At 46.1% G+C, this 23,043-nt stretch overlaps 1 protein-coding gene across 2 annotated transcripts in view; it reads left to right on the forward strand.

Annotated features, from left to right (window-relative positions):
* Positions 1-23,043, forward strand: part of LOC146785479 (nuclear body protein SP140-like protein) — a 509,550-nt gene that overhangs the window by 196,178 nt on the left and 290,329 nt on the right. For both annotated transcript variants that reach the window (XM_085634556.1, XM_085634557.1), the window contains exon 5: positions 20,269-20,403. In XM_085634556.1, the coding sequence (XP_085490682.1) occupies positions 20,269-20,403 (135 nt within the window). The remainder of the gene's footprint in view (positions 1-20,268; positions 20,404-23,043) is intronic.

Genomic DNA, 23,043 nt, shown 5'->3' on the forward strand with positions numbered 1-23,043 from the left:
ATCCTGGCAGCAGGGCGGTGGTACAGTAACTGAATCCAGGATATGTATAGCAAAGGGAAACCCATTCTCTGCAAGACCCCAAACAAATAGTCCCACTCCACCGGGGCGAACGCCTTGGTGGCGTCCAAAAAACCAGCGGCAAGCGGGAATTCAGGGGCCACCGTCTGGATGAGAGAAAACAAGGTGCGCAGATTATGAGAAGTATTCCTACCTGGCACGAACCCTGACTGGTCAGGCAATATTAGCTTATCTATTAGGAGAGTTAAACGGTTAGCCAGTGTTTTTGCCAATATTTTTGTGTCACAGTTTAGCAGTGACAATGGCCGATACGAGTCACAGGATTCGGGAGATTTACCGGGCTTCAATAAAGACGTAACTATTGCCTCCCTCATCAAGGGGGGGGGAGTACTCCCACCTCCAATGATTCTTCAGATACCTCCTTTAGGACCGGCACCATGACATCTATGTAGCTTTTAAAAAAAATTCTGCCGGTAGTCCGTCTGATCCTGGAGCTTTACCATTCTGTAACTGCATAATGGCATCCCTTATTTCATCCACCTCCTAGGGGTGCATCAGGAATTCCCTTTGTGTATCACCGAGCCATCCAAGCGCTATATCGCCCATGAATGCATCTAAGTCTGGTGGCACTTGTCTCTGGGATGTATATAATGTTCCGTAGTGTGCAGTGAACGTATCTAAAAGGGCCATTGTATCACGGTGCAGTAGCCCCCCAGGCCCCCGAATTTCTAAAATGTGCGTATTGAAACGTGGGCTTCTCGTTACCTCCGCAAGCACCCGTCCCGGTCTCTCCCCCTCCCCGTATCTGCGAGCTACTCAATATCGGTCTTTAAATTTGGATTCTCTGAGTGCCGCGGTCTCATATTCAGATAATTTCTCCCGAAACGCAGCCTGCACCCGCCCCGAGTCTCCCCCCACCCTGCGTCCCTCCATCTCCCTCAATTCTTGCTCCAGTTTGCGAAGTGTATTCCGCAGATCCCTCAGCACCCCAAAGCTTTTGGAGATGCAAAAGCCCCTCACCGTAACTTTGAAAGCCTCCCAAATCATCTCCACACTGTCCACCGTTCCCTTGTTCCTGATAAAGAAGTCATTGATCTCCTCCTCCAGCTCCGCCTGAAACACTGCGTCCAGTAAAGCCGTGGGTTGAAGCCTCCAGCACGGTCTGGGCCTATCATTTCCCGGGGGTGTGAGCGACACCCAAACAGGACAGTGATCGGAGAACATCCTGGCCAAATGCGATGCCCTACACAGATTAGGGCCCAAGCCCTTAGAAAGGAGACAATAATCTATCCGTGACCATGTTCCCCTATGGGCTGTGATGTGCGTACCCTCCTGTTGTTGTGGATGCACATATCGCCAACTATCTATCAATCCACCCTCTTCGATGATGCCACACAGCGCCTCCTGAGCATTGGTGTAGTGATGGGTGGCCGCCTGTGACCTATCCTGCCAGGGTTCAGGACAACATTAAAATCCCCACCCCAAATAACATGTGTAGACCCAACGTTCAATATTTTGCCCCAAATACTATGAAAGAAGGACGGGTCATCAGTATTGGGCCCGTAACAATTTGCAATTGTGATGGAGTCTCTACCAAGCCTCCCCATGTGATGATATATCGCCCCTGTGGGTCCTCCACCACCCCCGCCATTTCGAAATGTGTGTTTCTTAAACAAAATTGCTGTACCCCGGGCATACGATGAGTAAGATGAAAAAAGATGACAGCCGGCCCACTTGCTGGCAAAGGTATTAGAGGCCCTGGGACCAATATGGGTCTCCTGCAGCAGAGCAACCTGAACCTGCTGTCTGTCCAAATTTCGCACTAGATTTTAATAGGTAAAGTGAAGCATTATCTGTCGACTTTTTGTTGAATTGGAGTTGAGCATCTATGAGAACTGTAAGACAATCTTTCAAGTGTGAGGTATAATATAAATCGTCCAGTCTTTTAATGTCTTGGAGAAGATTGTTAGCTTGTGCACGTGCAGTTTTGCGTTTTTTGGGCATCCCACACAGTTGAAAAGGGAAAGGACTAATTTTGGTTTAACACAAAAAAGTCATTAAAAAAAGTGGTAAAGGAAGAGGTAAATACCGGATATGTAAGAAGGGTATTGTTAAAACGCCATCTTCTAGGAGCGTTAACCTTCGGTATTCTGTCGAGATTAATTGAAACAGGGGCATGATCAGATAACAAAATGGGACCAATTTCTGCTTTTGTAAGGGCTTGCAAGTTATTATGAGAAACAAAAAAATTATCTATATGTGATTGAGTGTGATGAGGTGGGGAGTAAAAAGTGTATTCCCTTGTCATGGGATTACATAATCTCCAAGCGTCTTAGAGTTTATGTTGGGTAATACTATGGACAAATGACTTGTGGGGTTTATTAGGAATAAAAGAGAATTTGGAGTTTCTATCAATAAACGGAACCAAAATCTGGTTACAATCACCTGCTAATATAAAAGTATCTTCAATACAAAGAGAGATTTGTTTAGCGAATGCTGGCCAAAAAGAAGAATCACCACCAGTGGGAGCATAGACATTAAGCAAGGAGACTGAAACATCTTTCAATAATAGTCTACCGTTAAGCCAACGGCCATCTGCATCTGACTCTTGTGATATGAACTTAGCTGGAAGTGATTTGCGGAAGAATATCATTACTCCATTACGTTTACCATCACCCTGAGAAAAGTACACTTCCCCCACCCAAACTTTTTTCAATTTTAATGACTCAACATCAGTAAGATGGGTTTCTTGGAGAAATACAATATCAGCATCCAATTTGGCTAGATGAGTTAAGACTCTCTGCCTTTTGATAGGAGAATGTAAACCCCTAACGTTCCAGGAAATTTGGTTCAATGGCATAAAATATTAAAAAGAGTAAGGAAGAATACCAACATTAAACCATAATCCAATTCATTTGAATAGCAATAAAAAATATAGATACGCATTGATAACAAATAAGTGAACAGGCCAAACAAGAAATAAAGAAGAGGAAAAGGAGTACATACTTTAGGCCGAAGAAAAAGACAATACGGGAAAATATTTAGAAGAGTTAACATGACAGACATAATGTGAGTGAAAAAAGGAATAAAGAGAATTATGTATGTAATGATGGTAATATTTGCACGGAGAGACGATTAAGAAAAAGTGGAGATATTGGAGACACCAGAAAAGAAGAAAGTAAAAAAATGCAAAAAGAGACATAAAGAGAGAAGAGACAATACAAATGACATACCTACATGAACAGAAAATAGAGAAGTATTTAGAAGAGTTAACATGTGAGGCATAATGTGAGTGAAGAAAGGAATAGAAAGGATTGTAGATGCAATGACTTGCATAGAGAGGAATAAGAAGAGGTGAAGATATTTGAGACACCGGAAGAGCAAAATGGAAGAAAAAGAAGACAAAACAAATAACATACCTACATATACAGAACAAAGATGTGGGGAGGGATGGAACCACATGGAGCTGACGAGACGTAGATTGGAGTAGAGTGGAGTAGTTTGGAGTGGGGTGGGGTAGATTTGAGCATAGTGGAGTGGGTTGGGGTTGATTGGAGTGGAATGGGGTAGACTGGGGTTGAGTAGGTAGGTTGAAGTGAGAGAGTTTGAAGTGGGGTGGGTTAGTTTGGATGGAGTTGGATAGACTGGAGTGAAGTAAATTGGGAATTGTAGCGAAGTGGAGTGGGGTAGACTGGGAGACATTGGAGTGGAGTGGGAAAGATTGGAGTAGAGTGGAGTAGAGTGGAGTGGACTAAGTGATGTGGAGTGGAGTAGAGTGGCGTAGAATGGAGTGGCGTGGAGTTAAGTGGTGTGTTTTGTCATAGAGTGTCTTTGAGTAGAGGGGCGTAGAGTGGAGTGACATATTGTAGAGTATCATAGTATGGAGTGGCTGGCAAAGAGTGGAAGGACATAGAGTGGATTGGCGCAGTGTGGAGTATGCATGGTGTGGTAGCGCACTACCAGAACAGACATCACATTTTCAATTGAAATGACCATCACATTTGCACCAAAATATGGTTTTACTGCACACAAATGATAATGGGGCATATGCATCAACCAAAGGAATACCGATTCCTTAATAGCGAAAAATAAGGAATCGCCATTAAGGAATCGGTATATGGCATGCATCAACAGATTCGGTAAAATTTAGCGATTCCTTATAAATCGCTAAATTTACCGATTTCGCAATAGCGGGGCATGCAAACTCCCATTAGCAAATTGCGAGTTCGGTAATACCGAATTAGCTAATACCGAGTTCGGTAATACCGAGTTAGCTATTACCGAATCGGTAATAGCGAAATCGCAATTTGCCGCGTCGCTCCGGGAACGTGCAGATGACATCACCAACCAGGAAATACTGCAGCCCCACCCACATAGCCTCGACAGAGGAGCAGACAGGAGCTGGGAAGGAGGACTGCCTGTCCAGAGTGAGGCCACACCGACTCAGCAAATCCAAGGAAACACACATCATGGCGCAGGAAGTGCCATCCAGCTCTGAGTCAGCACGCAAGCGAAAGCGAAAGTTTTCGGACAGGGAGCTCGAGTACCTAATCGAGGGAGTCACCAGCAAACACGATCGCCTCTTTGGCAAGCTGTCCCTCAAGGTGCCTGAGCAGGAGAAGTGGCGCATTTGGCTGCGCATCCGTGAGAGGGTGAATGCAGTTGGCGTCACCACCCGCAGCATCGACGACCTCAAAAAAAGGTGGTACGACCTGCGGAAGCGTGCCAAAGAGAGGATTACGGAGAGGCTCCGGGAGTCGAGCAGGACTGGAGGCGGACCATCCACAGCACTATCCAACACAGCCCTGGAGGACCTTGTGGAAGGGACGATAGAGCGGGAAGCCGTCGTGGGGGTGACCCAGATGGACACGTCCGGCGCAGCCACAAGTGCCCAAGGTAAGATGCATGCCTGTGCCCACACCCAGCGTAGCGTAAATCCATTTCCACGCCCCCAGCCCGATCTCAGTGTGTCTGCAGCGCTGGCACAGACAGCTTTACACATGACACTAGTGCATCCTGGGAGTTGTAGTCTAGTCAGCCCAGTGTGCATGTACAGGCGTAAATCCAATCACCATACACCACAGCAGTTGAACATGGATGGAGACTGTTCATTTAGTGGACCACAGAGGGACATTTATGTGTACAACACTATGTAGTTGTAATTATCCCACTAACCATGCACTGTTTCACACACAGATGCATCACCTGGGGATTCGGACGACAGCGGCCAGCTGATCATCTCGGAAACACCCGTAGAGTCAGACCAGGAGACAGCGCAGGACGCGCATGCATCGCCAACACCTGCCACACCAACAGTACCACCTCCACCAGCCCCACCAGCAACGGCACCAGCATCAGCACCACAAGCAACGGCACCAGCACCAGCGCCACAAGCAACGGCACCAGCCAAACAGGCTGCAGCTACTATAGCCACAATAGCGCAGAGGCGCAGGTCCCAAGTTGCGCCCTTGCAGGAGATGGAAACACCCTCCTCGCAATTGGCACCCAGGCAGCGCACATACACACCACCTGATGCACCACCTGGAGGCGCAAGACACACACGGCGGCACAGGGCTCGTCGCAGTTCCGTCTCCTCAGCCGAACAGGATGTCCCAACAACCTCTGCAATTGAGGAGAGGATGCTGCGTACACAGCGCCTGCAGGGACGACATGTGGCTAGCATTAGCTGCAATATCGTGCGCCTTGCCAGGGAGATGCGCGCCATGACTGAAGCAGTCATGGACATGAGCACGGCGGTCAGGGACATGACCACTGCGGTTGCAGAGGGCAATGCGCAGCTCAGGGAGGAGGTACATGAGCTCACCCGTGCCATGAGGGAGGGCCATGAGTGCCATAAGAGGAGGCACCGGCAGCAACTGTTGCGTTCCGCCGCCGCTACCAAGGCCATAACACGGCACAGCAACAGCACCGCAGTGTTGGCACGCCGCTCAGTCTCCCTGCAGGTGGACCTTGGGCACTTCTGCGGGGATGTCGCTAAGTCACTAGGGCACATCACCACTGCAATGGAACACCTACAGAGCAGCACATGCAGTGCTGCTGCATTGGGAGGGGATGACACAAGTGAGGCTGCCTCCAGTGTCAGCAGCGTGTCACTGGCACAGGCCAGCACCAGGCGCCGCAGTTCGCGTGCCTCCACGGGGACAGGCCGTGGTGAGGCATTGGATACACCTGAGCGGAGGCTTGGGGTACGTGGGAAGCGCCACTAGACAGTTGGACATGCATGCAGGACCATGGTGGGGCAACCATGGCCATCCAAATACTGTGTATGCACATGCGTGACTTTAAGGCACCTTTAATTTACATTATTGCAAATGGAGCATGATTTACAATGCTAGTTTTGTTGCACAATCCTCTGTGCTACTGTGCATTAAACAGTTGCACCCCAAACTAACTTGTAATGTCTCATTTTCCAATGTTTCAAAAATGATTTTGCATTATGTATGTCCGCCTCCTATGGCCCTCTGCTGTGTTTGGGATGTGTGCCTGTCGTTGTTGGGCGGGTGGTTGGTCATCCCTGTGCTCCGCATCCCTGTCCACCTCTATGGGTATCCCCCTTCTGGTGGCAATGTTGTGCAGCATTGCACATACAGCAATTATCCGGCAGCATGTTTCAGGTTGGTATAGCATGGCGCCGCCAGTCTTGTGCAAGATTCTGAAGCGGCTCTTGAGAATTCCAAATGTCCTCTCTATCACATTCCTAGTGCTGATGTGTGCAGCGTTGTAGCGATGTTCCTGCGGGGTTGCTGGATTTAAGTATGGGGTGAGTATGTATTCACGCAGGGCGTAAGCACTGTCACCTAGAAGATAGAAGCATAGACTTAGCATTGGTGATGTACATACATGTGTGGTGTTGGTGTGGGGAAGCGTATTTCTACGTACCTAGCAGGAGTCCCTCTCCAAATTCTCCGTTGATTAGTCGCCTGTGCATTCCACTGTGGCGGAAGATGTAGGAGTCGTGTGTGCTCCCTGGGAATTGTGCCACTAGGTCCGTTATGATGTTATTGGCATCGCACACAACCTGCACGTTGATCGAGTGGTATGACTTGCGGTTCCGGAAAATGTACTCATTAGCTGCGGGAGGACATATGGGAATGTGCGTGCAGTCGATGCATCCAATCACATGTGGGAATTGTGCCACCTGATAGAAAGCCTGTTTGGTGCGGTCCAACTGCTGTGGGGTTGTGGGGAAGCTGATGTGTGTGTGGAGCATTGTCAGCATGGCATCGAGGAATTTCTTGAAGAAGCGTGACAGTGCCCTTTGAGAAACCCCTCCGGCCACCGCAATTACCCCCTGGAAACTCCCTGAGGCCAGTAGGTGCAGGCAGCATAGGACCTGCACGTGCGCAGGGATTGCATTTGTCCGGTGTGTCTGGTGCTGCAGTAATGGTTCCAGCTCTGCAATCAGGCGCATGATCATGGCACGATTGAGGCGATACTTCTGGTACACCTCGTCCTCATTCTGCCCGAGCAAGGTTATGCGCAGTCTGAAAAGCCGCTCCTGGACCCTTCTCCTGCGCTGTCCTGCTGCATTGATCCGCATCCTCCTTGCAAGCACGTAGAGGGCAGCCATTTTGTGGGAGCCAACAGGGTCTCCTGGGCCACATTTAAGGGTTTAGTGATTGCCTCAATCATTTGCACATGTAGAAATTCTTTTTGCATTATCCTTTTTTTTTTTTTTTAACTTTACCTCCAGGTTTTGATTCCCCTTATTTAGCTCTGGCAAAATAGCGATTTTTGGGATTTTCGTTATTAGCGAGTTTTGTTGCATTGGGGTGCGATTCGTTATTTGCTATTGGCACTTTCCGGGAGCTGTTAGTGTTTCGGTAACTGCAAAATTGGTATTTAGCGATTCGGTAATTTAGCATTTTGGGTATTAGCGATTCGGTATGTTAGCGGATATTTATTTTGCGATTCGTTATTTGCTCACGTTTTGGGTTGATGCATTGGGATTGGGTATTTGGGACTCGCTACCGGGAGCTAATAACGATTCGGTATTTTACCGACTGGATTTTGGCTTGATGCATGAGGCTGTCAGTGTGCAAATGTCATCACCTAGTGTATTGATGTGTTTTGATCATGTTCAAATATTTGTTTCCACCGCACTTCAGAATTACAAAAAAATGTGCTTCATTTGTACTAATTCTGATATTCTGAAAATCAGCACAGTTATTTTTTTTTGTTGTGTGCTAGAAAAAATAAACACCCTACACACTCTCCTCTTACATGGGTACTCAGCAGGATTGTCATATAAATTCTCTCACTTTGAAGGAAGACAAAGAAAAGTAAACACCAAGCTCCCTCAGAAGACAGCTTAACATTTAACCTCTGTTTTGGAATGCACAGCAAATGTGACAAGATAAGAACAAGATTTAAAGGCCTTTTTATAGAAAGCGAGTTCATGGAAGTATAAAGTAGATAAGGTTTGGGCAATGGGAGAGAAGAACTCAAGCTGGACAGCCTAAAACAACTCAAGCCGGCAAATAGAAGCCAGAAAGTGTGAGTTACAAACCACAAAGCCAATGGTCAGCAATGGACGGAATGAATTCCTAGGTCCGCTTTCTGAATGTCCCCAAGATGTGTTCCCAAGATGTCTTTAGCAAACCAGACAGCTGTATTGTTTGGTAGGCTTCAACCTAAAAATTACCCTACCCTAGCCCTGATGCACCACAGTTTTCGATCCCAGATAGAATCCTTTGTTTCAGCTTGTTCTGTCACACTCCGGTACTGTTCTCTTCTGATGCCACGGTGCCCTGTCAAGAGAACTGTTCATACCAGTATCATGCTATGGGACAGGGAACTCTGTGTAGACAAAAAAAACAACACTTCTTTCTTGTTTATACAATAGAGGATTGAGGAAATCTTGGCTGGGACATATATGGGTGAGAACAGTTGTAGCAGAGACATTTAGACTTGCAGCTTGTGTTACTTAGCTTGACTGCAGGTGTTCCATAGGTGAGCCACAGCCAGTGTTTAATTTATGAAAAACAAAAATAAGTGCAAGGGCCTAAAGTTTTCCAATGCTGCAGAATGACGAGCATGAAGGATACCAAGCCTACTTTGTCTTATTTCCACCATCCTACACTTCTGTTTGACTCTTGAAGTTTCTATTTCAACCTTACTTTCTGCCTTTGTCAAGGTTTTACTATATTTCTCTAACTTCCTAGTTTTTCCTTTTCTGTCTATCTTGTTCTGGATCTGAGTATGAGGATGAAAAATAAGACCTGGCCACTCACTAAGACCTAGTTTTGCTTCCCACTACCTGTAACCACCAATACAAATTAAGTGCGGACACAAAAACTAGCCCTTTCTGGGTTTTTAGGGAGAACTTCTGCATAGTGGTTGGAGGTCAACAACCTTAGGAGTGAAGTACTGTAAACCATTATATATTTTTTTGTTCTGCTCATTGACAATAGCTATGAAGATAGAGGACAAATGCGGAGGAATCACAGGTCCTCCCAGCAGCAGAGGGGCAACAAGAGGAGCAGGAGAAGGTAGAGGAGGCTCAAGGGGCAGAGTGCGAGACAGTGAAAGAAGTTATGCCGACTCCCATCAGCGGAGCACAAAGGCAACCACTAACAGGAACCTGTCCTTGCGATTACTGAAGAGCTCCTCCTTACCAATCAGCAGAGCACGACACCAATTAGAGACCATTCTATAACTTTCAGAAATAACAAAGAAAAGAGGACAAAATCCACTTGTAAATATACCTCGGGAGCTTATGCACCTTATGGATCTGCAGATAGATATCCATATCTGGAGAGACAGCTGGGACAACAGTGGCCCGCACACCCATTTCTAGGTCACAGATGAAGATGGCTGTCACCACTTGCTCCATCACCACAGGAAATGACCAGAGGATGAAACCAAGGGTTGGATGAAGAAGAATCCAGAGATCTAAGTTTGCTGTGTTTATGCAGGAGGCAACTGAATGTTTGCAGACTCATCCATCAGCGATTTAGGCCACAGCGCAGTAGACATATGGAGTGAGGGCATCAACAGAGAGAAAGCGACACATAATTTGATTCTTGCCTGCAGACAAACTGGTCCAAGAGACTGTGGCCTGAACTCTAACAAGGACCTGCTTGACATATGCAGGAAAAGTAGCATGTGCCAGGAGAGTTTTTCCTTTTTTCCTTTTTAAAAGGAGAGGTGTTTATTAAAATAGATTTAGGAGAGAGCAGTGTTCCACTTTTGGGATGAATGCTACACTTGCAGATATGGTTAAACAGACAAGGACTTTGACAAGCATGAGGGGCCAAGTGATAATGAAGCCAATCCATGAAAATGGCATAATAATGTGTTCTAGGCGTGAGTTGACTCAGAATGTGTTGTTCAGTTTGTACAGTGTTAAATATAAACCATTTGGTCACAGTTCACACCACAGTTTGCCATTGGTTGTTAAGCTTCGTACCTGAGAGTAGGGCCGCCAATCCTCAAAGGTTACTGTATATTTTAATTTTAAGATTGAGGTATGTCAGGAAGGTGTAACGATGTAACATAAGACTCATTGAAAGTAAGTGATAGAATATAGACCTTTATAAGTATCACACTGTTTTACTTATTTATAGTATTTCTATTATCTTTCAACCTTGCATACAAGTAAATATATTGCTCTCTTTTCATAGGTGACAGGTTCTGCCTGCCTGACAATTTTTAGGTCCTGCTACAATGCTTTACCTGTTTGGTATGCATAATGTTTTTAATTCTTAAAAAAAAATACAATTGGAAATTGGGCAGGTAGCGAGTTAGCTTTGGGGCAGCCTACCTTATCTGTTAGCTTCCATTATTTGCCATGGTTTGCTATTGCTTGGAAGGGCCCTCAACTACGGCAATGATATTTTGTTGATGGTACTTTGTTTCATTTGTGTTCCCATTATTATTTAGGTGATGGGGCTTGCAGTAGTCCTTTTTATTACACTGCTGGCATGACATAAGGTGTGGCTTGGAATTGAGATCCAATGTGTTTTCTTTGAAATATTTACTTTGCCTATGCTATAAAATATCAATTGCTGATTTGTGTTTTCTTTTTTTAGGATGTGTGTGGCTGTTTGGGGGCTAAAGCCTATCTTAAAGGTTTAGTGGTAATCGCCAACGCCTCTTCCACATTCATTTGTTTTACTTTGTTGTTATGATATTTTGTTAGCTATGTGGCTGTTTTTCTTCACAAAGTAAAAACGTCCACACACATAGGCATTTCTAAATATGCGAAGAAAATACTGGCCTAGTGCCAAATTTTGCTGTGTATGTCTTTTAAGTTCACAATTTATGATTCCTTCATAACACACTTCTGTGATAGTCCATCGAACTCGGAGATCAAGATGATGCTTCACCATGGGATTGTGTTTCTAGAACTGGTAGGGGAAACACTTTTGGTCTCCCAAATATTACCAAACATTTGATGTGGTAAAAAAAGAAATCACACCTATTGATTTTGCCTATGCTTATTTTATAATAATTTCACATTTTGTTCATATTAAATTTTGCAATGCTATTTATTGGGTATTTACAGAATAGCCAAAGAGAATTATCAAGATTTTTGTTGTCCTCTTCAATTGCTGGAGGGTACCATCCTGTATCTCTTTATGGATGGGTTGTTTCTCAAGGAACTCTCGCTGTAAGAAAGCAAGGTGATAAAGGCTTAGACTCCTCCTTCATGGTTTCCCCACAGATGATGTAATACCTTTGCAGCGTAATGTGTATTTACACTTAGGGGTCTATTAGGACGGCAGTCGGAAAATTACCCCGACCGCCATGGTAGCGGGAAAAGACCGCCCCCAAGGACCGAGGCATAACCGCTGGTCCGATTAGTATGCTCCGCAGTCAAAATCCGACCGCAGCGGAACGATCGCAGGCATTAACATTGCGGCGGTTGCTGCTGCCAGCAGCACCACCGCGATGTGAAAAGGAGCATGTCATGCATATCCCTGCACTGCGTGGCAGGCACTGCACAGTGCCTGCCACCTGGTACAGGTACATGTAGGGGGGTATCCATTGCTGACCATGTGTACCCCCAGTGCACCCACACAACCCCCAACACATTGGTGGCCCGCAATGGGCCCCCGGAGACATTCTCCGCATGACTTTCCATGGCAGTTCCACCGCCAGGGAAAGGCTGGCTACCGCCAGCATCATAATCATGCCGGCGGAGCCTGACCCTGCACCGGCACTGTTGTAGCGGTCCAGTTCCATTCGCCAGGCAGGCGTGCGGACTGCTACCGGCAGAAAGTGGCGGTGGAATATCTCACCACCGCGGTTGTCACCGCCATGCTAATGGGGCCGGCGGTTTTCCGGGTTGAGATCGTGGGCGGATGTCCGCCGCCAGCCCGGCAGTTGCCACTGCCGGCCCGGTGGTGGCCATACATCCGCCATCCTAATAGACCCCTTAGTGTTTGGAAGAAGCCAATTATTAGTATATTCTTCCAATTTGTAAACTTCAGTGCTTCAATTTACTATGTATAGTGGAATTAGTCCCAGTCCACAGGCTAGATGTTGTCTACAAAGAGTTACAACTGACATTCATTAAGTATTTAAGATTAAATTAACCACCTACTTATTCGTTACTCTGCTCATTACCTTCTGTATACCCATCAGCCACTTAAGGTTAATTAATTTGCGACTGTTGCAAAGTGATTCTGGATTTACCTCTAGTTCAGGAGTACCCAAGAAATAACCATATCTTTACCCCAAAACTAGGCTCCACCCCTGCAGGGTTTCAGGTAAACAATTCGGTTTATGTAGCACGTGGAGCAATCGCAGTTTAAATTAATGTATGCCTTTGAATCAACATTAGAGCTCTCTATCAACCAGTAAACTGATCCTGCCTATAAGTGCAATGGGTTTTCTCTGGCATTGTACACTAATGAGTGTCAAGCATTCATTGGTCAGAGAAACAATTTTGTCTAATATGATCAATCCTGACAACTTTGTTGGTATGATATAATTGCGGAATGTGCAATTATTAATGTTTGCCAAATGTGGGGTTCAGTATTTTTGGGATAGGAATTTACCTTGCTTGATGTACAGTTGTTTTCCTCTGCTAAGCTGTGTGTATCTGGTTTCCTATTTTTTGATTTTGGCCCTACCGTCAGACGAATCTAGTGTGTTTGCAGAGCCTTAGGCCTGTCTCTTGACCTGGGCGAGGTCTTGGACCTGTCCTGTGACCTGGAGCAGCACACCAAGCATACCCTCATTGTACTGACCGTGGATTACTGCTCCTGTCATGGGTTAGGTACATAGAGAGGTGGTAGGAGCATGCCATGTTTTGTGAATCCATAGTTGGGCCGACCATTACCTTTTTATCTGTGTCATCTCAATTGGAGGCCTACTTGTCCACTCATGTAAAGTTCTGTTTCTATGCGCTAACCCTAATCTTAAGGTTATGTGATGCCTGTTTGGATTTGTGGCCTGTATGGTACATGCATGTGTGTATGAGTGAATCAGAGTAATGGAGTCCAGTGAGATACATTTTGGAAGTCCACATGCCTGGTATTGTGCACAAGGTGGAGGTGCAGCTGTTTTCCCAGAGTGTGGAAGTGTATTGCTGACATTCCTGAAGCCGGGGGGAAGAGACCTAGGCAGTGAAGTGGGGAAAGAGGAGACAAGGTTCCTTTAGAAATTTGGTTAAGCCTTTTGCTGAGGTTTGCTACTGGTTTTCCCTCCTGGAGCACTGCCATCGGGGCTGGACTGACAACCAAAACAGGTCTGGCAAATTGCGTCAGACCAGCTCTTATATTGCACGTAGCTAAAAAGTGAAGCAAGTGAGCCTGATCACTGCAAAGGGGGTCTTTGTGGGGCATCTTCCCCCAAAAAGCGCTTGAAAGTTGAATGATAATGAATAAAGAATAAAGAATTTTAGCTATGTGACGCAAATGTTCTCAATGCACTCCCCAACGGTAGGTGCTCTGGTTTTCATTTTAGTTTCTACATTAAAACATCACCCTCCCAAAACAACAGCACCACCAATCCTTGTGAAAGGTGTATAACCCAGGTGTATTTATCACATTGCACTTATTTAGCTCAACAAAGAACTCATCATAAAGCATTAATCTTTGATCTAAAATGGGAGAGATAAAGAAAGAACTATGTAGTGGCTGAATTGCACAACATGAAGCCAGGAATCCCGGCTTTCGTTTGACCACATTGTGTCATCCCAGGCAATAACTTTTTGCATAATGCCTCCTTTTCCTTCATCATCAAATGAGAGCATCTTTGAAGACATCAGTTCAAGGTGTGTGCTGCACAAAATCAAAATACTATAATGTTACTCCATCTATAGTAATACACTGGCCACGCATAGAAAGAAAACGACAACTAACTTTCCATTGGTTCACTTATTGCATTGTCAGAGCAGTCAGGGTGTGGACATGAATGTTTCAAATTTCATGATAAGAATCATTTGGCACACTTTAAAACCATTTGTTCTGCAATGTTTGTTTTTAAAGTGCTGAAGTGTTGCAGGCAGAAAATGCAGCATGTAGGGCCCCCAGCAAAATAACTGGACTTCACTAGCAATAATCGTCCCTCCCCCCACCCCCTCTCATTTTCGAAGCCATCAGGGGAAACAACTCATGCCCTGTAAAACCAGTCTGGCCCTGACTGTAATTTGGTAGATCCAGTGGTGGCTGGCAGGCAACAGGGGTGAAGGGAAGGGGGGTTAAAAACAAATTTGAAAATATTTATATTATAATATTTATATATTATATATATATTTTTTAAAATATTTTTAAATTTTTCACATCCATGGTCCTATTCTCCTCAAGCGAGTCTCGCAACCAGGAAGCACCCAGACTCCTGTAAGCCAATCACAACATTGCTGCAATGCAGCATCATGATTGGCTCCCGTAAGCCAATCACAATGCTACAATGCAGTGTTGTGATTGATCTGAGCACCGAAGTTCGGCACTCAGACAGGGACAGGGAGTCTGTGCATGTTCCCCAACAGGCTGTGCATTACATCCTGGTGGGGAAAATGCAAAGTGTGCATGACTGTTTGGCGGTGCCAAGACGGGCAGTCAAGCAATCATGCGCACTTAGAGTGGGCACACCACTTCTCCCCCTGTGACCCCAGCCCCGCCCTAATCCAGCCCTGTAGCAAAGAAAACTAAATTCATAATAACAAGGTTATTATCACTTTATTTGTATTGTTTTCTCCTTTCAGAGTACTGGGGCGACACTCCTCCACCTTAGCAGAGGAGCCACCCCTGAGTAGATGTGGGAGGGAGTGAAGGGTGGGACTGCAGTCTCTGTTGTTCATGGTGACAGGAGCCCCCATTGGTGAGCCTAACCTTTTGTCTTTCCCCTGATCACTCTTCTCTGTGGCTGATGAGAGTCAGGGAAGAAGATTCACATCTCTGTGCCACTGTTGTGATTACTTCCGACTGAAAAATAACTTGCTTGACTGTATAAAAGCAGGATTCACTCACTCACTTGTTTTTCCAAAGTACTCAAGGGACTGCTGTGCAACCCCAGCTGATATGTGCCTGACAGCCAGCTTCCCAGATGTGAGGTGAAATCACCTGAGTTTGCCCTTTGCCGCAAGAGCTGAGTACCTGTCTTGCATGCTGATAGAGGGAAGTAGCATGCCAGGGCTGTAGGAGAAGTGACTGCCTGTCCAGGAGGAGCGAGGTGCAACGTGCCCCAGTGTTGCGGAGAGTGTTATTTGCACAACCCAATGCATTTCTGTGTTGTGTATTAACTATCTGTGCATGTGCTCAGGGAATTGCAGAAACCTCCCTGAAGGGGCATGTTAAGCGAGGCTACCTCCTATCTCAGCCTCACTCTCCCGATACCAATTAAAGGAGAAATGTGACATTTAGCGCCAACCTGGGGCGTGCTGTTAGGCGCACAGCAAGCAGCAGGTGGGTAAATACGGGAGCACATCTCAGACTCTTGTCCAGTTTATTGTCAGCATGCTACTTCCTGTCTGCATTGCATTTTATATTTAGAAACACCCCCTCAGAAAGCAGCACCATTTTCTGAGAACTTGAGGGCTGATTACCAAAGTTCCGGAAGCTAATGCGCATTTCACATTTGCACTTTGGGTGGATTACATGCTGAACCCAGAGAGTCCGCCCCCCCCCGTTCCGGTCAGCGGCCACCGAAGTCATCTGCGGCGTTCCACAAGGGTCATCGCTCAGCCCCACCCTCTTCAACGTCTACATGAGCCCCCTCGCAACCATCGCACGTCAACACAACCTCAAGATCATCACCTACGCCGACAACACCCAGCTGATCCTCTCCCTCACCAGCGACCCGGACGCCGCCAGAGCCAGCCTACACGAAGGGATGAAAGACGTCGCCGAATGGATGAAGAACAGCCGCCTGAAACTGAACTCAGACAAGATGGATGTCCTCATCCTGGGATCATCACCCTCCTCCTTGGACGACTCCTGGTGGCCCCCCGCCCTGGGAGCCACCACCAAGCCAACGGACCACGCACGCAACCTAGGCTTCATCCTGGACTCCTCCCTCTCGATGACCAGACAAGTCAACGCCGTCTCGTCTTCATGCTTCAACACCCTGCGCATGCTTCGAAAGATCTTCCGGTGGATCCCCACCGAGACCAGGAAGATGGTCACCCAGGCCCTCGTCACCAGTCGGCTGGACTACGGGAACACCCTCTACGCCGGCACCGCCGCCAAACTCCAGAAGAAACTCCAACGGATCCAGAACGCCTCAGCATGACTCATCCTGGACATCCCCCGACACAGCCACATCTCCGGACACCTGAGAGACCTGCACTGGCTCCCCGTCAACAAAAGAATCACGTTCCGACTCCTCACCCACGCACACAAGGCCCTCCACGACCTGGGCCCCAAGTTCCTGACCTTCCACAAGCCCACCCGCCAGCTCCGCTCCGCCAGCCTCGCTCTCGCCACCGTCCCCCGCATCCGCAGAGCCACCGCCGGAGGAAGATCCTTCTCCTACCTGGCAGCCAAGACATGGAACTCCCTCCCCATCCACCTCCGGACAACGCAAGACCATCTCGCCTTCAGGAAGCAACTCAAGACCTGGCTGTTCGAGCAGTAGCGTTCCCCCCCCCCCCAGCACCTTGAGACCCTCCGGGTGAACAGTGCGCTATACAAATGCCTATGATTGATTGATTGATTGATCGTATCATCGTGTGATCTGCACTAACTAAAGTACATACTGTTAACTCCGAATTTCTCTGAGTTGTTTCCTGAGCTGTATTCAACTCAGCTCAGAAGCACAAAGGGACAATCATTACTTTTTCTGAGCTGCGTTCTTTGAAGTTCATTATAAATTACAGAATGACATTTTAGAAAGAGGTTTTAGATTAGTGACTTTAGGAGTCTTGCATTAGTTTAAAGTTATTTTTGTACTACTCATGGCTCAAAAGTTTCACGTTTCTTCTTATATTTTAGCTCTTTCAGAGCACTTGATTGCTTGGTTTTACCCATGAAAAAGTGTCACTCATTTCCAGTTGAATGTCTCTTATAGGTGCATTGAAACTATGCACGTCACACAAAATCAATCTGAAAACGTGGGGTCCGATTCACAAAAGTAATCTGAGACAAAATCCTAACTTTACGACTTTCGGTATTCACAACAGGGATTTAGTTGTAGTAAAGTTAGTTAAAGTTAGGATTCCTAACTTTACTACTACTAAATGCCTTTTGTGAATACGAAAGTCGTAAAGTTAGGATTTTGTCTCAGATTACTTTTGTGAATCGTGCCCTTTGCAGCTTTGTGTGTACCATGCTGCTGACGGGCCCCAGTACCTCCAGTGCGATTCCTGGAGGGAATACGTTGCAGCACAAGCTGAACCTTGGTGCTCCACCTTTAAACCTGCGGTGTAGCCTCAGCCACTGAGACAGGGGCGTAACACAGGCCCCCGCAGCCCCCGCGATGCGGGGGGGCCCCAAGCTCCAGGGGGCCCCCTCAGCACAGCACTCTGGCTGCAGGGCTCCTGATTGAGCCCGAAGGGGTGCCTTGCAGGGAGGCCCCCTCAAGGTTTGTTACGCCAGTGCACTGAGATGGATCTCTGAAGTTGTGGCTAGCTTTGAGTCACTGAGTGAAGCTGTGGCGAAACCCAGGCGCGCAACACCCATTGGACTCACAGGGCGTCCCCCCCTCCCCCCCGTCGCGTGTGGCAGCCCGGGATGAGACAGCTTCCCGGCGCACACACAGCCGCACCTGAGCACTTCACAGGTCTTTAAAAAGACCATTTGCATGTTAATGAGGCCTCGCTGTTGTTTCACCCCTTCTAAGAGCCCCTGCAGCTCCACTCTGCCTATGGCTTAAAGTTTCAGCCCCCCCCCCCTGAAATTTTTTCTTAGCCCCGCAAACTATTAGGCTCTAGTTGCGCCTCTGGCGAAACCTGTGTCGTTGCGGCAACATTGTGAAATTGCACCATGGCCTGAAGCCAATGTACATGCTTCAGGCCAACTTCACTGAGAGCTGCAGTGCGACCTGAGACCTTAGCGGGTCTGAAGCCATGGCCCACCTTGCAACCAGCAGGGCCTCACATTCTGCTCTAGCTCAGCCGTGTGTGGTTAGGTTACACTGATCTGGACCCGAACAGACTGAGTTTGGCTGCACCGAGCAACCGTGAGCAGATCAAGCTCTCTTGTGAAGAACCGTCCCTGACCACGTGCGCACCGCCAAGATTCGACCGAGAGGAAATGCACTTTATGTTATGTAATGAATGTGGTATCCGTCCCCAGAGAACCAGAAGTTTAACGTTCTTCATTTTTTCACTCGTCATCTCTTCACCGCAGCCACCGCAGCTCTTTTGAATTACAACATGCGGAGTAGGTGAAATTCTTGTCTTTTGTCCGTGTTTTCCTGCGTCATTGGTGATACTTTACCAAAGCATGAGTGTTCCGATTCGCCAACGGCGCTAGCGTAACCATCCACTTAATAACTCCTATGTGGTAATGTACAAGATGGGTGTTGCAAGTTATGAATAATGTTTTAAAGAAGGCTTGAGTTCAGCTGGAGAGCGACTATGGAGAGGAGACGAGACAAAGGCATGTTACCCTGTTTTTGAAAAATGTGAACATTCAGAGCCCGATATGTTCAAGCCACACATGCTAGGATTCAAATCACTACAGTGACAGTATCAAAATCGTTACTCAGGGCTATTATTGGGACTTGTAAAAGCAATAATAAATTATTCAAATGAGATTCTTAAGAAGCCGAACAGAAAGTTCCTTGAACACCAGGTACCACTACGTCTTATATGACACCTTCAGCCAGTCCTGAAGTTTTACCCAAAAGCATCCTGCATTCTGGGACTTGTAGTAATATGACTATAGGCTTTATCAAGCCTGCAAGCAGAAGTTAGGACCTCCCAGCAAGTTCATCTTTTGGTTATGACCAGTTCTTAATTTGTCTAATTATAAGCGCAACGTTTTTTGTAGGAGCCTGCCTCCGTTGTAGCTGAATGCCCGGATTGGCGAATACTAAGGATGGCTGGTCTTGATTCCACTTCATGCCCCTTTCTTCAGATACCGCACGATTTGTATCCCTTCACCTAACCCTTGCAGTTGTTTTATCCATGATTTTGCCTTTGTCACTGTTTCTTATCTTTCTCTTGCTCCTTCTTTCTTCTTTTTCTCTCAAAATGTAATGATCAAAAAGAGGTCCCAGACCAATAAACGAGCGCCAATCCCCACCAACTGCAACCACCTCCACAAATTAATTTGTGGTTATTACTGAAGTACATAGCTAGTTGTGAATAATTTGTAATACAGTGCATTAAATTCCAAATAACACTGATTTTTTTTTTAATGTGCTAAACTGTACAAAAAGGTCACATTACATAATGGAAGAAAGGCACGTATCCAGTAGGGCCATATTCATGCCAGTTTCAGGATAACTTCTTAGAATGAAGATCAGCTCTGTTTAGATTCATTGTATTTGAATTTGTCTTATCTGGAATATTATTTATATCTGAAATAGATCTGTTTTCTGAATCCATCTTGGAAACCACTGTTGTACGTAATTCTAATTTACTTTTTTTCTCATCTAAATTTCATAACAGTTTTATTTAAACTGAAACAGATAACACTTTTTAATTTTATTAGACTGAATATTGTTATTGTGGAACAAAAAGGAAATTGAGTTATTTCTGGAAAAGTCAAACAGCCGCCTTGCAATGTGCCTGATTTTCGCTTGTCAGCTCAGATGGTCTGTGGATGGGATTGTGTGATAGTGGCTTCTTTACCTGTCCTCTAATCACAAGTATGTTTTTCTGTATTTCAGCAAAGAGTGATCCAAGGATAGGGAATAAAATAAGGAAGTGCTGCTCGCCATCAGGTGTGAACTTTTTATCCCCAGAACTCCCAGTGACCTGCGGCAATAAAAAAGGAATCTTACACAAGAAGAAACTAACTACCGGTAAATTTCCATTCACTCAAGGATCTTTTGAGGATGAGTGATGGAGAATGGGGTGTTCTTATACTATCAGACTTAAAAGTGTATACAATGTGAAGGGAGGCTTAATTGTAAAGTGTAAATGAAAAGTAAACATTAAGTAAGCTAGTAGGTCTTGCTTTAATTTGACAATTTGTGCAAAGACTTGCATAAATGCTGCTTCCAAGCGTTACACAAAGAGATGATGGACAGAGTGCTGAAACTTTTCAGACACTCACCTCCAGTCACAGATCTTGGTTGAATCCATCATCATTCTTTAGCTCACTTCGCCACCCCAGTTCTGACACAGCTATATGCAAATCAGTCTTGGCCCTGTGCCTCATGGGAACAGTCCAGCCCAAACTGTCAAGCCATGTCTTCCGTGGACCGGAAACAAGCATCCTTAGACCGGTTTCGTGGTAACACCCCTCTTCAGCCAGGCTAGATTGTATCCAGTGGCAAAGTGAGCAAGGGACCCACATCTGGGCATACCCTGCCAACTTAGGGCATACAAAGGAAAAACAAGGATATGATGGACGGAGTGCTGAAACCTTTCAGACACTCATTGGGCACAGGGTCAAGACTGATTTGCATATGGCTGGGTTCAAACTGGAATGGCATGGTGAGCAAAAAAACGATGGATTTAGGTCCAGATCACTGTACTGGGGTGAATGTATGACATTGTTCTGCATTCTGTCCATCAATTGTTCTTTTTGCATTTGTCACCCTGAGTGGGACAGGTATGCCCAGACTTGGGTCTTGTGCTCTCCATGCCACTGTGGTCAAGCTATCCTGGCTTATGAGGGGGGAAACCCAGAACCCGGTCCTACGGTGCTTGTTTCCTGTCCAGGGGGGACCTTGCCTGGCAGTTCGGGCTGGACTGTTCCCATTGGGCGCAGGGTCAAGGCTGATTTGCATATGGCTGAGTTTAAACTGGAATGGCATGGTGAGCAAAAAAACGATGGATTTAGGCCCAGATCTCTGTACTGGGGTGAATGTATGACATTGTTCTGCATTCTGTCCTTCAATTGTTCTTTTTGCATTTCTCACCCCGAGTGGGATGGGTTTGCCCAGACGTGGGTCCCATGCTCTCCATGCCACTGGAGTCAAGCTATCCACTGCCACTGCAATACGGCGGTCCTATGGATGGCGGTACTCGTAATAAGGCCTTTTATGTGTTGATAACCATATAGTGAACAGGCTTGTAAGTATGAGAATTTCAGAGTTTCTCTAATGTTTTCTTCCATATAGAAACCTTGCAGGCCAGTTAGACTGTTCGTTAAGGTATTCCTCCAGTTTCATCCATTTGGGGGTTTCCAAATATGGGTTCCAATAATATGCAATTTGAGACAATTTATGGGCTATGTAGTATGTCTGAAAAGGGGGAAGTCTCAGGCATCCAGAAACAGTAGCTGCTTAGATGTTTGCCATTGTTAATCTGGCCTTTTCTGTTCCATTTATATATTTAGCAAAAGATCAGTTGTCTGCAGCTATGAGGACTGCATTTTGACGGTAGCATGTCAATACATAATTTAACCTGGAGCTACTACCATTTCCCTGTATATTATCCATTAGCATTTGGGTTATGCCTTTGCTCATCAGGAACCCAAGATATTGCATTTTGTATGGGGTTTATTTAAAAGGTAATGCCTGTTCAGGAGCAAGAGCCATTGCTTCACTCTTTATGCAAGTAATTGTGTAGCCTTATAATAAAAAAAACCTCAAAAATCTAGTTTATGACCACTGAAAGTGATGAGTTCGAGTAGCTGCGTGTTAATAAGATATCTGTTGCGTCAAAGGCTAAACCTCAGCCTGATCCAAGCGTGATTCCACAGGAGCAAAGAGCTGTTCCCAAAACGTCCAGAAAACAGCACCTGGAGGAATATTTGGTAATACACTCACAGGCAACTGTTCACTAAAAGTATGGGGAATAAATCATAGAGTGACCACCACTCTTCCCCAGAAGATGACACAGGAAACTGTGTAGTGAGAAAACCGGATATGCAGAGTGCTGTAACAAAATGCAAGACTGATCTTACTATTGATGAACAATAAACAAAACAGAGTAGCATAGAACATTAATGCAGGTCAAGTTCAGTAATATACAATCCACTTACCCAGAGGAAAATCCCAGAACATCTTGAAAGAAATAGTAGGCAATAGTTGATGTATCTATGAGGTTTCTGTTTTGCATTTACTAAACAAATGGGATACCTCTCATCCATTCACTCATGCCAGGTTTGTTGGAGGATATTGGGTGGTGGCGTATAAAACAACTGAGAGGGAAAGGGAAGGCTCAAGCGTCTATAGGTGAGCTTCCAGGCCAGAAGGGGTTAAATGACTGGGAAAACTAAAGAAAGTGCCTTTGAAGTATCGCGTGCTGACCGGCTCAGAGTATGGGGCAGAGCGGAGCAACAACGCGAGTGGGTACAGGCAACAAGTTCCCAGAAGCGTAGTGTGCTGGCCGGCTCAGCTTGTGAACGTGAGCGGAGCAGCAACACATACGCTATATAAAAAAAATGGTAAATCTGAGGGGGCGACACCTAAGTCACAGCGTGCTGAACGGCTCAGGAATTAGGAGCGGAGCAGCCACACGCGTGCAGGCGGAACTCAAGAGAAAAAGAA

This window comes from Triturus cristatus, chromosome 11, assembly GCF_964204655.1.
Source record: "Triturus cristatus chromosome 11, aTriCri1.1, whole genome shotgun sequence".
Taxonomy (NCBI): Eukaryota; Metazoa; Chordata; class Amphibia; order Caudata; family Salamandridae; genus Triturus; species Triturus cristatus.